Raw genomic sequence first — 13,794 nt, 5'->3', positions numbered from 1 at the left:
CTAGAACAAACACTGTCATATCAACCTTCCAGGCTTTACCTGCTTGCACCATGTAGAAGTTCTATGGTTACTGTACGCTAAACCGCCATCGCCCGGCTGAAATGGAAGGGCAGCCATCCCATTGTTGTCATTGATTTGTATTATATATTGAATCTGGAATATTATGTGTGTGCTCTTTACATTTTCACATACATTGCTTTACATGAAAGTCATTAATTTCCTTCCTTGTAATGTATCACTTGGAATGAATAAAGAGAATTTTAAATCACATCATTAAGACAGATGCAATGTGTGCTCCTATAAGAAAGTTATGGCTATCACAGAATATGTTTGGGATCTTTATAACATAGAAAGAGCTGTTTCCTAACAACTCTCTAAAATATAAACGGTAAATTATAAACTGGCTGTACAGCTCGTAAACCTTTTCCAGTCACTTTTACAAAATATGCTGAAGAATAAAAAAGAATCCTTCAGAAGCACTGAGACATGGACTTTTATTTATGCAGGGACTGCTATTGAACTTGACCCCGGTAAAATAACTTACCTAGTTACTGCTATTTAATATGATGATTTGATTTATCTGGCTCATCCCCAGAGCAGCAGTGTTCTTCTGATCTTACTGACTCATCCCTGATTTACAACTAGACTGCTCCTGTAGTCACACTTTGTGGTTCCTAGTAGAATCACACACACTGGTTCTGCTCTGTGAATCTTGTCTTACAGCAGGCATTTGTTGTGCTGTAAATATGCCCCCTTGATTTATAATAATGGCTTTGGTGTCCATGCTAAGTTTTGCAGAATACCCGTCACTCACACATAGGTAAACCAGAAGATACTGAAATACGTCTGAACATCATGATGTGTAAAGGCAGACACATTACTGACTCAGTGCTGCAATTAAATAGATATTTGTAAAAAAAATAAATGATCTGAGATCCAACCAAACATACAAGTTCATTATATATTGTTAGGTTAAAAATATAGTTTTATATATATATAGTTAGGGAAATAAATAAACCAGCATATCTCAGATAAAACTATAAGGGCACAGGTGATCCAGAAGAAAGAAAAAAATCCTTTATTTTCTAACTTGTTTAATTTATTAGAAACAGCTAGCAACACTTTTTGAATGTGGATTTAAGGTGCCCATGAGCTACCCCAGACAGCGATTCTTTTAAGCAAGCCATGGGCAAGCACCAATCTTATCCGTAGCCGTGTGTCCTTCTGTACAATACATCTCATTGTGATGTATAAAAAAATATTAGTAGATCTATACCTTTGCAGCAATAAGCTCCTAGCATGTATAGATATATATAGAGAACAGGGGAAGTAAAGTCTTGAAATGTGTTAGCAATTGATTCTTATAGGATGTTAGATCAAATTATCCCTTTACTTGGTAACTTATTAACTTTCAGGATGCATTAGATATATTCTGCAAATTTTATATAACAAAGTATATAAAGGCTAAAAGAAATCTAAGAATCTACACCAGCTTTTCTCAATCTTTAACAAGGGCGAACCATTGAGATAAGTTTTGGGTCTTGTGAACTGCTTTAATTACTAAATCCACATTAGTGTGACAATCAGTGGGAAGAATAACTATTACATTGCTTGCCAGTGAGAAGAATGTCACTCATGTATCAGATAGACAAAAATTGCCACTCATGTATCAGAAAGACAAAAAAGGCACAAACAGCTCATTGCTCATGTAATAAAAATAAAACACTGAACTATCCCAAAATCTTGCATTTTCAATAATACAAATAATTTGCACAAATATATTTATATACACACACAAAGACGTCAGCAATGCAGATTGCAGGGGCTCTCCAGATAACATATAATGTACATATATATAATAACATATAATACCAAATAATGTATATCATAATCTTGGGATGTGTATAGGACCTGGCTGCACCATAGCACCTATATGGTATAATGCAATGAGCCTTGTCTGTGCCCCCCATGCCCTCCTGTGTAGCGGTGACATATGGTGAAGGGGTACTTACAGGTAAGCAGTGAAGATGCTGAGATTGGCAGGCAGGGCACTGAGCCCCCGGTCGGAGCAGTCCACCCTCATCATTACCCCATCCTGGTCACACACACATGGGTTGGGGCAGCTCCGGTGGTGTTGTTTCCCCGGCCTGGCGGCGCTAACAAGGTGCAGGGTACAGAGCAGAGAGCATACGAGCAGGCTGTTCCTGGAGGTGTCCATGGTGGTTTGTCTCATGACCATGGCAGAGTTGAGGAAGACTGCCTTAACCCCCGCCATAACCAATCCTCTTTAACTCCACAACCACCCTTTTTTTTTTTTTTTTTTTTTTTTTTTTAACTTTTAAATAAAACACTGTCGCCATCTTGTGGGTTAAATTGGCCATAGCAGCCCCCTTTTATTAACAAATAACATTACCACATTTTAACCATATATTAATCACATTAACCAATTAAAGTGCAAACTGAATGACAAATCAAGTACAGTAATGGGTTCATGAAAAACCATCCCCTGCTTTTATCCTTTAAAATGATACTCCGCTACCATAACCAGGCCCTCAGTCGCTCACCCACCGACTCAGGGACAGATTGCGGGTCTCATGGACCTACCCCCCAACACCACCTGCTGCAAGAGTAAAACCTTATTCTTGTGAGCAACCCCACACCCTCATAGCTCTCTGCAGCCCCTCCTGCAAACCCAAACACCACAAGTCAGTCCCCATGGCATTCAGATGCACTCCACCACTGCACAAAAACAAAACAGGATTTTTTTCAAGCTCACCATGCCTGACTACTAAACCACCTATCTGCGCCAGGAACCTCCCTACCTCCCTATGTACCTTAATCCTTGCCTTGCTCAGACTGTCAACTGATCGCGCATCCCACCGAGCTAACCTAGCCACAATCTCGGACCAGACCAGCACAGTACCTGGAAAGTAGGAACACAGGCGCAGGAAATCAAACTTAAGATCCTTAATCAACTCACGCCATTCCTGCCAAGTGACCACATACACTTTCCACGTTCCAGGACAGACCGACCTCCGGATTAAATCAGTAACAACCCCTAGACCACTTGCCAAAGCCTCGCCGGAGTTCCACACTCGTCCACTGCTGGCGCCAATTTCCGGAAACGCGACCACTGGAACTGAGAAAGAGAATCCGCAATTACATTCTTGCACCCCGGCACATGAATCGCCCGCACAGAAACGTTCAACCGCAAACACATTAACACCAAAAAACGTAGTAAGCAAATCACAGGGGAAGTAGAGGCCAAGTTATTGTTAATGACCTCCACCACCCCCATGTTATCACAATGAAAACCCCCCTTGCAATCCCTCAACAACTCACCCCACAATGCCATGGCCACAATGATCGGGAAACATTCCAATAGAGCTAAATTGGTACCCAGCCCCTTTTCCCGCCACTTCTCTGGCCAAGGCTCCACGCTCCACCGCCCTCCAAAGTAAGCCCCATAACCAAAAGCGCCAGCTGCATCTGTCACCAAATCCAGCGATTCGTTGTCCACCACCTCACCCATCCACAATGAGCGACCGTTATACGTCGCCAAAAAGGACTGCCAAACACCCAAATCTTCCCGCAAGATCCTGGTCAACCGCACATGATGCCCAGGGGCCCGCACACCAACCGTAGCAGGCGCCAGCCGGCGACAAAAAATCCTACCCATGGGCATGATGCGGCTGGCAAAATTCAGTTTTCCTAAAAGAAACTGCAAATCCATCAACCGGATCTTGCGCAACCCACCAGCAATATGAACCTTCTTCTTCAAAGCCTCCAATTTATCTGCTAGCAGCTGGCATTCCATGCACAAGGAAACAATGGTGATTCCCTGTCACCGGGCCCACCAACAGCCGCAGCTCCAGTATCTTCACCAACTTCCGGGTGCAGAGAAAAAACATCACTTCTGGCCCCACGATGCAACCCGAAAGTTCCGGGTTCCTCTCGATTCGTCACTTCCAGAAAAGGCCTCTGTCCACCCAGCAGTCGACCAGAGCCCGCCTCTACCAACCGGACTGAGCACTCTGGTCAAATTTCTGACTAGCCTCCCCAAAACCCCCCTACATTTTTCCCGCACTTTTCTCTCTCTTTTTTTTATTAACTTTTTATCATCCCCCCCTCTTACAATCCCCCACCAGTCCTCCCCCCTCGCCCTGTCATGAGGCCCTTCTGCTCCAAGTCTCTGACTAGAGCTCCAGGGCCTACTGGTCCCATGGAAGTCTATGCTGTGTGTGGAGCGGGCAGCATGTACACAGCGGTGGTGCTGTAGGTGGTATGTACTGCAATGCATGTTAACGTGTGTTCTGTGTATTAGCGCATTGCAGTGCCGTGTATTCCAAGCCTTATGACTAAGAAATGTACAAAACACGCCAAGGCGCTGTCACACTTTTCCGAATTTCCAGCGGTGGGATGTGAATAACATGGCTTTCCACCGACACCTCCATATTTGTATCCTCCAACACAATAACACAACAGGAACGAAGGACATCACAACAGGCCAGGTAAATGTTTTATTAGCAGGTCACTGAATTGGAAAATAAAGAAGTCTGAGGATCCAGGTGGCATTGAGGAATTGGTAATCTTTGGGTGTTTTTGAATAAGCTGCCATTCTGTTCTCTTTAATTAATAAGGTGGTATGTTAAATTGGATTTCTAACATAAGCTCCTGCTGGCATCTCAAGCATTACATGCGGATATACGTCATTTACATCAACATGTAAAGGAACCATGTGATGGAGGAAGTGAAAGAGATGATAAGGATATGATAATACAAGAACAATAAGCCCTGGATCCAGTCTTTGTTCTCATGGAGGACTTCAGTTGTTAGAAGTATCGGATATTTGTGGCCGATGTCCGGTGCCCCTTACATATTGTGATACCACCTGCCACATTGATACTGCATCCCCTAGCACTGTACTTATTGGATGTGCAGGGTAGGGACATTTCGACATTTTTTGTGTGTTGATGGTACCTGAGTGCTAGTTACTGGCCAGTGAAAGATACATTGTATAGCCTGCACCAAAAACCACACAACCAATATTGTTGTGTTGGTGTTCTGTGCTGGCCCAACACTGCAAACAACTTTTACAATCTCTGACTTTATGGAAGTCAGTGTTTGATTAAAAGTCTCCAACCACAAAATAAATCCTTTTTTTTAAAATAAAATGTGATCACTACTGGGGTTCTCAGCATCCCCCCCTTCACAACGGATATTATTGTGCATTTGTAGAAATTGTAACAAAGAGTCAGCTCCTATTTATTACAGATTACCTTTCTCCTTGGCCATTTACACGGCACCTTGGACTTGGCCAAGAAGAGAAAGGGGCATACAAACAAGGGTCCTCGTGTGAATGAGAGCCAATGCCTCTCGCTGCTAGAAGTACGCAGCTAGATATTTATACAAGTGCAAAAGGGCAGTGTGTGTGTTGGTGGGGGTTTGGGGTGAAGAGTTAACCTTTAATTTTACACCTATTAAAATGTTTATTTTATAGCTGAGCTGGAGTTGTCTTTTAAGTGTTAGCCTGACCCCTATGATTGCACTCATCACCGGCAAATTGTTGTTTAGGTACTGCACTGCATGAGTGAGGGGGGCTGTAGCTTTTTCTTCCTTACATCTAAAAGTTGGAGGTTTTATGGACATTTGGAATAATTACAGTAATGCTACAAGTTTGGATCTTCGCCTTATGCTGCATAATATACAGTATGATAATTTACTAAGGGAATATAGACTGTTCACTAAGCTAAGGTTCGTTTACTGATCTTAGTAAATAAAAGGAAACCATATTCACTTTATTAAAAAAAAGCATATGCTAGAAACTTTTTTTTAACACATGCAACTGGGTATTCAAAGTTAAAACATGTTTAGCTTTTGTAATTAAAATTCACTTAATTTGCATTTAATAATAAACACTCACTTTTCCTGTCTTTGTGGGGTAATTGACTAAAGAAGCTGTTGGCCTAATAAATAAGATAAATTTATATTGATTAAATACAATAAAGCTGTGCTGGCTTAAACCCAATCACATGCAACAGAACATTTTTAGGTACCCAAAGTAGACACAGCTTCACTTTATTCAATGATCAGCAAACAGCAAAAAATGCCTTTTCCTTTAAAAAAAAATCAACTAATTTCACTGTATGTGCAAGTTTATATAATAATTTTATTTTTCTCTGAAGGTTGCTCTAAATTATATAAGCACTTATAGGGGGTTTAAAAACCGGGTATCCAATGTCAGCATTTGATTATAAAAGACATAAGTAAAAGATACTTCAGAAAAAAATTGATTTAATTTGAACCTTAAGGTGTAATTTATTGATTTGTACACCTACTTATTATCCTTCAAAATACTAATTAAGGATATTAAAAAATAGCATTTTGAAGTGTAGAAATAAAGATTGATCAGTGCTACAGAATCTCAAGGACATTATTGTGAAAATAAAACTTTCTCATTTCCTATTGGATACTAATGTGACATTTACAGGTCTTGCATAAAATAAAATGAGTTTATGAAACTTTTAATATAAAATACTAGAGTATTATTTGTTCAAAAGATTTAGTTTTGATTAAACTTGATACAACTGCAGTAAAGCCTATCTGTCTTATCTGAAGTCATGTTACAGCATTGTAGAACAGGCTGACATAATGCAGGAACTATATTTTTTCTTTTCATTTTTACATTTAAACACCAACCATCTAGAGCAATGTTTCTTGACCTTTATAACATGAGGCAACCCCTTGAAATAACTTCTAGGTTTTCAGTGAACCTCTTCTATGATTACTATATCCACAGCTCACAGTGTATTGGTGTGGTGATCAGCAGGAAGAATACAGCCTAGGTTGTTACTGGCCAGTAGGAAGAATGCCACCTCTACAGATAGCCAAATAGATCATTGGTGTCAGTATATTAGTGTCAATTAGATCATTGGTGTCTAGCAACCTCTGGAAATTCACCCCAAAGACAGCAATACAGACGTAATAGAAGTTCTATTCTTTCCCAGCTATATTTAAAACTCCATTTTTTTCTGGAATTAAATAAAGTCATTTTGTTCTCTAAAGAGAATGCATAGTGGTGCTTCCTAATCATTTCCTTCTGTACTTCTAAACTCAAAAACTTGGTAATTAATGTTTTGGGAATTTAGAAATACAGTGTAGATGAATGGAGGTGGAAGTGCTATGAATTGGAGGACCTGGATCCAATAGTAAAGATTTTCACGAAGATGCCACAAACATTGCAAAGCCAACATCTGAGTAGAATGGTTTTAATGCTGTCTGTGTCCCCTCCTTATTTGCCTAATGTCTTTCCCTGATAAATGCTGTCTCTGGGGCAGAAGGGAAGGGAAATCAAAAAGTTTTTCTTGTAACCGAGCAAGATGTGATGGAAAACCCACTGATTAGGACACTCGTATCTGTTACAACCGTCTAAAGCCCCGTAAAGATATCAGATTACCGTCACTGGAAATGATCTTTCATGACCATTTACACACAGTGCTATTCTGTTCTATAGAGATGGGGAGGGAAACTAGCAAACCACAACTCTCTGTGCTTTCCTCCATTGAAAAACACGGTGGTAGATTGATGAATGACATCAGGGAAGCACTGTACATACACCAGATTTCATCTCAGGTGACATGAGATGAGAGACCTATACATACAGTAGAAGGATTTTTGTTTACTTTAAAGACATCTCCTGCCCCATTTTTCTTTGATTTCTCTTGGTTTCTCTTTGACAAGAAGTGAAGTGAAATCACGCTAGCAGGAGAGAGGTAGCACCACCGCCCCCCCAAAAAAAACTTTGGAGGGGGTTAACTCTTCCCCACTCTATATCTAAAGAAAAACTTTTGACCTTCAAACACTTTAACATTGTTGCTGTGATCTATAAATGGGCCGGTCTTTGAGTCAATATGACAAAGATTTGAATATCTGTTTGAATAAGAGCAATTCTACATAGAGTTTGAACATTCTCTTTATGTTTGCTCAGTGCTTCAGATGTCTTTCGCAGTACTAATGAACATACTGGTGAGAGGAAAAGAATGAGTATGAGAGGGGTGAGAGGGGAAAAATAAACTCATGCGTGTACTTACGTGTGTTCATACATATATATTTACAGCACTGTACGAGTGTTAAATTGCAAGCAGAAAACAAAATGTAAATGTCTATATGCCTATATCACCTAATCTCCCACTGCGCAGGCTTGAGATCAGGTGATATAGCCTGTGGTAGATGGGGAAAAAAAGAGTGCAAATCTTACTGCGCATGTGCGCGATCAGCATTTTCTTTTTTCCCCATTGAAGAGCAAAAGCTCCTTCTGCACATGCCGAGATAAAGACAGGGACAATGGAGTATAAATGTGCATTAGTTCTGCTTTAAAGACATTTACAAATGCCTAGGTATGGGTCCGGGGATTTTGAGTTGTATTTTAAGCCATTTCATGTCTCAACTATTTAGCTCTTTACACAGCACTTTACAAATGTTACCAACTCAAAGGAGGTCACAATCTAACATAATGTTAAAATCTGGAGTGCCTGCATTCCTTTAAAATAGTGGTTGCCAACCTTTTTGGTCCCACGGACCACTAAAATAACCTGCTCCTGATCGCACATGCGCGGGGAACTGGGAGTCACCTAAAGGGGGAGAAACCTCCCCCATAGTGACGCCATGATGGAATAACTCTGCCCACTTCCCCATTGCAGCTTAGCCTGCTCACCCAGCTTCACTGATGAAAGTATATCCTCTCCAGCCTTGGAGAATTGTAATAAATCAGGCCCAATGAGTCAGATATGTCTGGAGACCCATTCCTCTTTAAAGGTACGGAGAACCACCAAAAGTCCAGCTCAGTGGCAGCTGAAGGCCTCTAGTGTGTCCCCACAAATTTCTTTCAAAGCAGACAAGCCTTAAACGTGTCTGACCAAAAATAAAACTCACAGTACAGGTGATGCCTGACATTTGACTTGGATCTCAGCACAGACTTTCGGGAAGCAATGATGAAATCACTCAAGCAATAAATAAAATTTCTGGCATTAAAGCCTTAGACTGACAGCTTAGAAAAGCAACATCTTACATTTTAGAAATTTGCAGCCACTTCATAATTAAATACAAAAGGGGCTTTTTGAAAGCATTACATTACAAATGCTTGCATTGCATTTATATATATATTATATCAAAATTTCCATTACATTTGTCCAAAAATGCAATGTGCCTTGAGGAATAGAACACTTGGATATGCCACAGTTAAAGCAACGTTTCCAAACTAATCTAATTAATGTTTGAGTATGATTCAAAATTATCTCTGACTGTGACAAAAGTGCATTAATATTTGCATTGTACAGACTTGGAGCAATGTCAAGAGCTCTCAACTCTGGGCAGATTAAAATAGAAGGTGCTAAATGACTGGTTTCCACAATTAATTACACACATTTGTATAGTAAGCAAAATCAAACTTTACATTACACTGGTTTGCCTAATAACTTTGTAGTCTTGCTGCACTTTAGCTTTATTCACTTTTGGCTGGTGTGGTTTATAAATGAACACGCCTTTCCTATGAAAACATAAAAAAATTCCATAATAAATTCCACCTAACATAAACCAAAAGTGGGTCATTTTCTCAATGCCTTCTAATTTTTTAAAAATAATCCAAACAGTACCTGCAGTAATAACCAGTTGTGGACAAAGGAAATACTACCCATGGAACACTGGCCCAAAAAACTGTCAATTGTTATTATAAAAACCTTGTGACATAGTGTTTGAATATACTGTTAAGGTAATTAAGAAATACAAAGTAACATTGTATGTACTCTGTTTCATTCATCTGCAGATCAAGATGATGAGCTTCTTTTGTATCTGATGTTCATTAAAGCAACCTGAGAAGTTGTTTTTTTGGTTTTGTTCCCATTTAAACCCTCGTTTACACTTAGTTGACTATTATCAACCATAATTTTCCAATCAAATCCTTCTTCTTCTCCTCTTTTTGCTATTGCAATTATTTTCCTGCACATTTTTTTTATGTACTGAAAAAGCACAAATTGAATAAAGCAGTTTATTTTGTTTGTTATAAACTCCATAATAAAATGTAAATTATTATCTACAGTAACATTTATTAATGATTTCAATTGATTAAAGCTATGTTATGTTGTTGTGTCTATGAATTTCTAAAAATTAAAATAAAAAATTGTAAGACAATATCATCTAATAAAGTTCTGGTTGTTCTAAAAATGTGTTAATGTGTTATTTTAAAACTAAACTCTGGGATAGGCTTAATACAAGAGTATATTTATTTTTGAGTCTTGGTGTGCTTTGTGTGTTTCTTCTGGATCTCTATTAATCTGTATTAATCTCTATTATTCTGTACTCTTACTGTGTTGGTATGTACAGAGCATAGCCATAGCAAACTCAACTAGCAATGGATATGGCCAGTTCAAGGGGGGTCACAGCGTAGGAAAGGCTTATATTATGCTCAATGTATTGTCTTTAAAAAAATTATGTAAGGTTGAAAGATATAAAGTGCCTATTACTATTAGTACCTAATTCTGGAAAAGAAGTATCGACAGGTATATACCAGACATTAAGGTGTATGCTTAGCGAGCTGAGGACTCATGAGGGCCCAAGTATGCCTATATACTTGATTAATAAAGGCTCTTTCTGCATGCAATTATTATTTGTTTTTGAGAAGGCAAAGTGATTTGTACTGAGACTCCAAATGTAAGGTGTCCTCACAGTGTCTTCCCAGGAGGGTGTTAGCTTCTCCCACCTTATTCTTTAAATTATTTGTTAATTTTACATTATAGAAACATGTACCAGGGTACCATGGCAACCTAATTTGCTCTTAAATATCTAGAAGTAACCCCCGAAAGATAACTCTGATATGTATTGCTGGGAGTGGTTTTTGTAATCTTTTTCTGCATGCTTTGTGTTAAATACATACATTACAATATAGGTTTTTGTGTGCCTTATAGAGTACTGGTATTGAAGGACTGTGACAGGTAAAGATTAGGTTAAAATATTGGCTATAATTTGAAAATAATAATGCACATATATTCTTACAAGCATAAAACAAGCTAATTTGATCTGCTTTTGAACTATATAACATTTCTGCTGATACACAACATAAAAGCAACATATTTCTACAAGATTGTGGAACGCTCTGCATGCAGATTACATGCCAAATAGACGTAAATCCCTGAAACAAAAAACTTTCTGGCTGAGAGTGTCAGAGCAATGAAAGAAGTTCAGCAGGCCTACGAACTCTTGGATCAGACTCTAAACAACAGGAATTAAGAAGGGGAGTTCTTTTAAATTTTATCATATTTTCAAGTGGATAAAGTATTCACATGCTATGTATGTGCTCATGGGAATTCCATATTTTTTTAATTTATTGTCCAGCTGTCATAAACCGCATTCTTGTGTTTACAGTTAAACCACATTGATGTTTCCGGGTTTACATATACAGGTATGGCCAAAAATAGGAGCACCCTTGCATTTATGTCAGAAAATGAGCCACTTCTCCCAGAAAATTGTAGCAATTACAAATGCTATGGTAATGTCATGTTTTTTCTTTTTTTTGGGGGGGGGGGGGGAGGGGACTGGAAGCACACTAAAAAGCAGAGGAAAAAAATTTGAGACATTCCAAACAAAACAAAAAAAAGACCTAGACAAAATTTTTAGCACCTTTAGCATCAGAATACTGCTGTACTAAATAATTACGCTGTACTAAATAAATGTATTTAAAGAATGTGATGCTTCTTTAATTTGCAATTCAACTCCCCTGTAGCAGTTAACAGGGGCTGTTAATATGGAAATTCCCACTTGCAACCAGTTAAAATAGAGAAATACTGACTCAATCTTGTTTTTTGTCTGTGTAACACACTGAGCATGAAAAAAAGAAAGAAAGACAAAGAATTGTCTGAAGATTTGAGAACCAAAATGATAGAAAACAAGGATAATCCCAAGGCTACAAATCTATCCCCAGAAATCTTAAGTGTACAACATTGTAAAGTCTACAGCCCATGGCACTGTAGCTAATCTTTCTGGACGTGGATGAAATATGTTACAAAGAATTGTTCAAATGATTAAAAAAGAACCTCAATCCACTTCCAAACAAATTTAAGCTCACCATCAGGCACAGGGTACAGCGGTGTCAGCCTGCACTATCAGTTATTATCTGATTGAAAAGGGATCAATGGCAGGAGATCCAGGAGGACTTCACTGTTGACAAAAAAACATAAAGAAGCCATATTGGAGTTTGCTAAAACTCACCTGTGGAAGCCACAATCCTTCTGAGAGAATGTTCTCTGGACAGATGAGACAAAAAAACAGCTTTTTGCTAACGCACATCATTCAACTATTTACAGAAAACAAAAAGAAGCCTTCAAAGAAAGGAACATGGACTACACTGGTATCCTTGACTGCATGTTATTATAAAATCTAAAGACTACCAAACAATGTTGGGGTGCAATGTAGGGCCCAGTGTCAAAAAGCTGGGTCTTTGCTAGGAGGTCATGGGTCTTACAGCAGGACAATGACCCAAAGCATACTTTAAAAAGCACCCAGAAATGGGTTTAGGACAACACGCTGGAGAGCTCTGAAGTAGCCAACAATGTGTCCAGATCTAAAGCACCAATGGAGAGACCTAAAAACAGCAGTTGGGAGAAGGAACCCTTCAAATCTGAGAATTCCGGGGCAGCTGGCAAGCTGGCAAAGGAAGAGTGGTTCAAAAAGATGTAAAAGACTCACTGATTGTTACAAAAAGCGATTAACATCAGTTAATTCTGCCAAAGGGTGTGCTACCAAGTGTTAAATTGAGGGTGCCAAGAATTTTGTCTGGGCCATTTTTGAAGTTTTGTGTGGAATTTCTTCTCTTTTGTGTGGATTTTTTGTGTGTTTTTCCAGCGCTAACAAAATAAATAAACATAACAATATCAAAGCATTTGTAATTGTAACAATTTTCCGAGAGAAGTGGTACATTTTCCAAATGCAAGGGTGCTGATAATATTTTTGACCATGATTGTATATGTACATTTTTGAAACTCATGAGATCCTTTACTATTTTAGGCAACGCAAGCATGTCTGCTAATAGATAATAAAAATAGGACCATCATCAATAATATATATAATGTTTCAGCTTGTACCTGTCCTTTAAAAGGTGAGCATGACTTTAGGATCCATCCAGTTTAAATTACTTGTAGCATTTGTAGCCTATAGCACAGGCCTAATGCTATCTTCATAATATAATATAATATGGCGTAATATAAAAGAATGTTTTGGCTTATGTATATTTTCTAGGCTAACTCATACCTGGGTTTTCAGGAATCTACAGCGAACAAAAGAGTATGTATAGCCAAAATTTGCTGTGGTGGCTCTTCCTAATGCTTTTCCTATATATACTTTTTAGACAATAACTCAGCACTGTATATGTTCTCTCCAGCAGTATGCATTTCAGTATTTAACTTATATGTGAATCTCTATTGCTTCGCTAGTGTGGAGCTGGAGTTTACGGTGCATGTCCTGGGAATGGCCTGCTGTAACAGACCCCTTGACTGTGCGAGTTTCGATGCATCAGTTCTTTTGTGTATCACAGCAGTCTCCTGTTACAGGATAGCTCTGTACATAGGAAAATGTATATTGTGTTGTAGATTGCAAGAAGTGGGTAATAACCTGGTAAAAGCCTGCAGAATCATTTGCTCAAAATCACACTTGCAAGTGTTCCGTAAAATATAGCTAATCTTTATTTTTCAACTCATTGATAGAAAAGGCTTGTGCTACATCAGGTACCAGAACATGAATATTGTATTC

General features: G+C 38.7%; 1 protein-coding gene across 1 annotated transcript in view; it reads right to left on the bottom strand.

Moving 5' to 3' along the window:
• Positions 1-2,218, bottom strand: part of LGR5 (leucine rich repeat containing G protein-coupled receptor 5) — a 93,607-nt gene extending 91,389 nt beyond the window's left edge. The window contains exon 1 of the mRNA XM_072401368.1: positions 2,013-2,218. Coding sequence (XP_072257469.1) covers positions 2,013-2,218 — 206 coding nt within the window. The remainder of the gene's footprint in view (positions 1-2,012) is intronic.
• Between the last annotated feature and the right edge of the window lie 11,576 nt (positions 2,219-13,794).

Source organism: Pyxicephalus adspersus, chromosome 2 (assembly GCF_032062135.1).
Source record: "Pyxicephalus adspersus chromosome 2, UCB_Pads_2.0, whole genome shotgun sequence".
NCBI lineage: Eukaryota > Metazoa > Chordata > Amphibia > Anura > Pyxicephalidae > Pyxicephalus > Pyxicephalus adspersus.
This window is presented reverse-complemented; position numbering and strand designations above follow the sequence as displayed.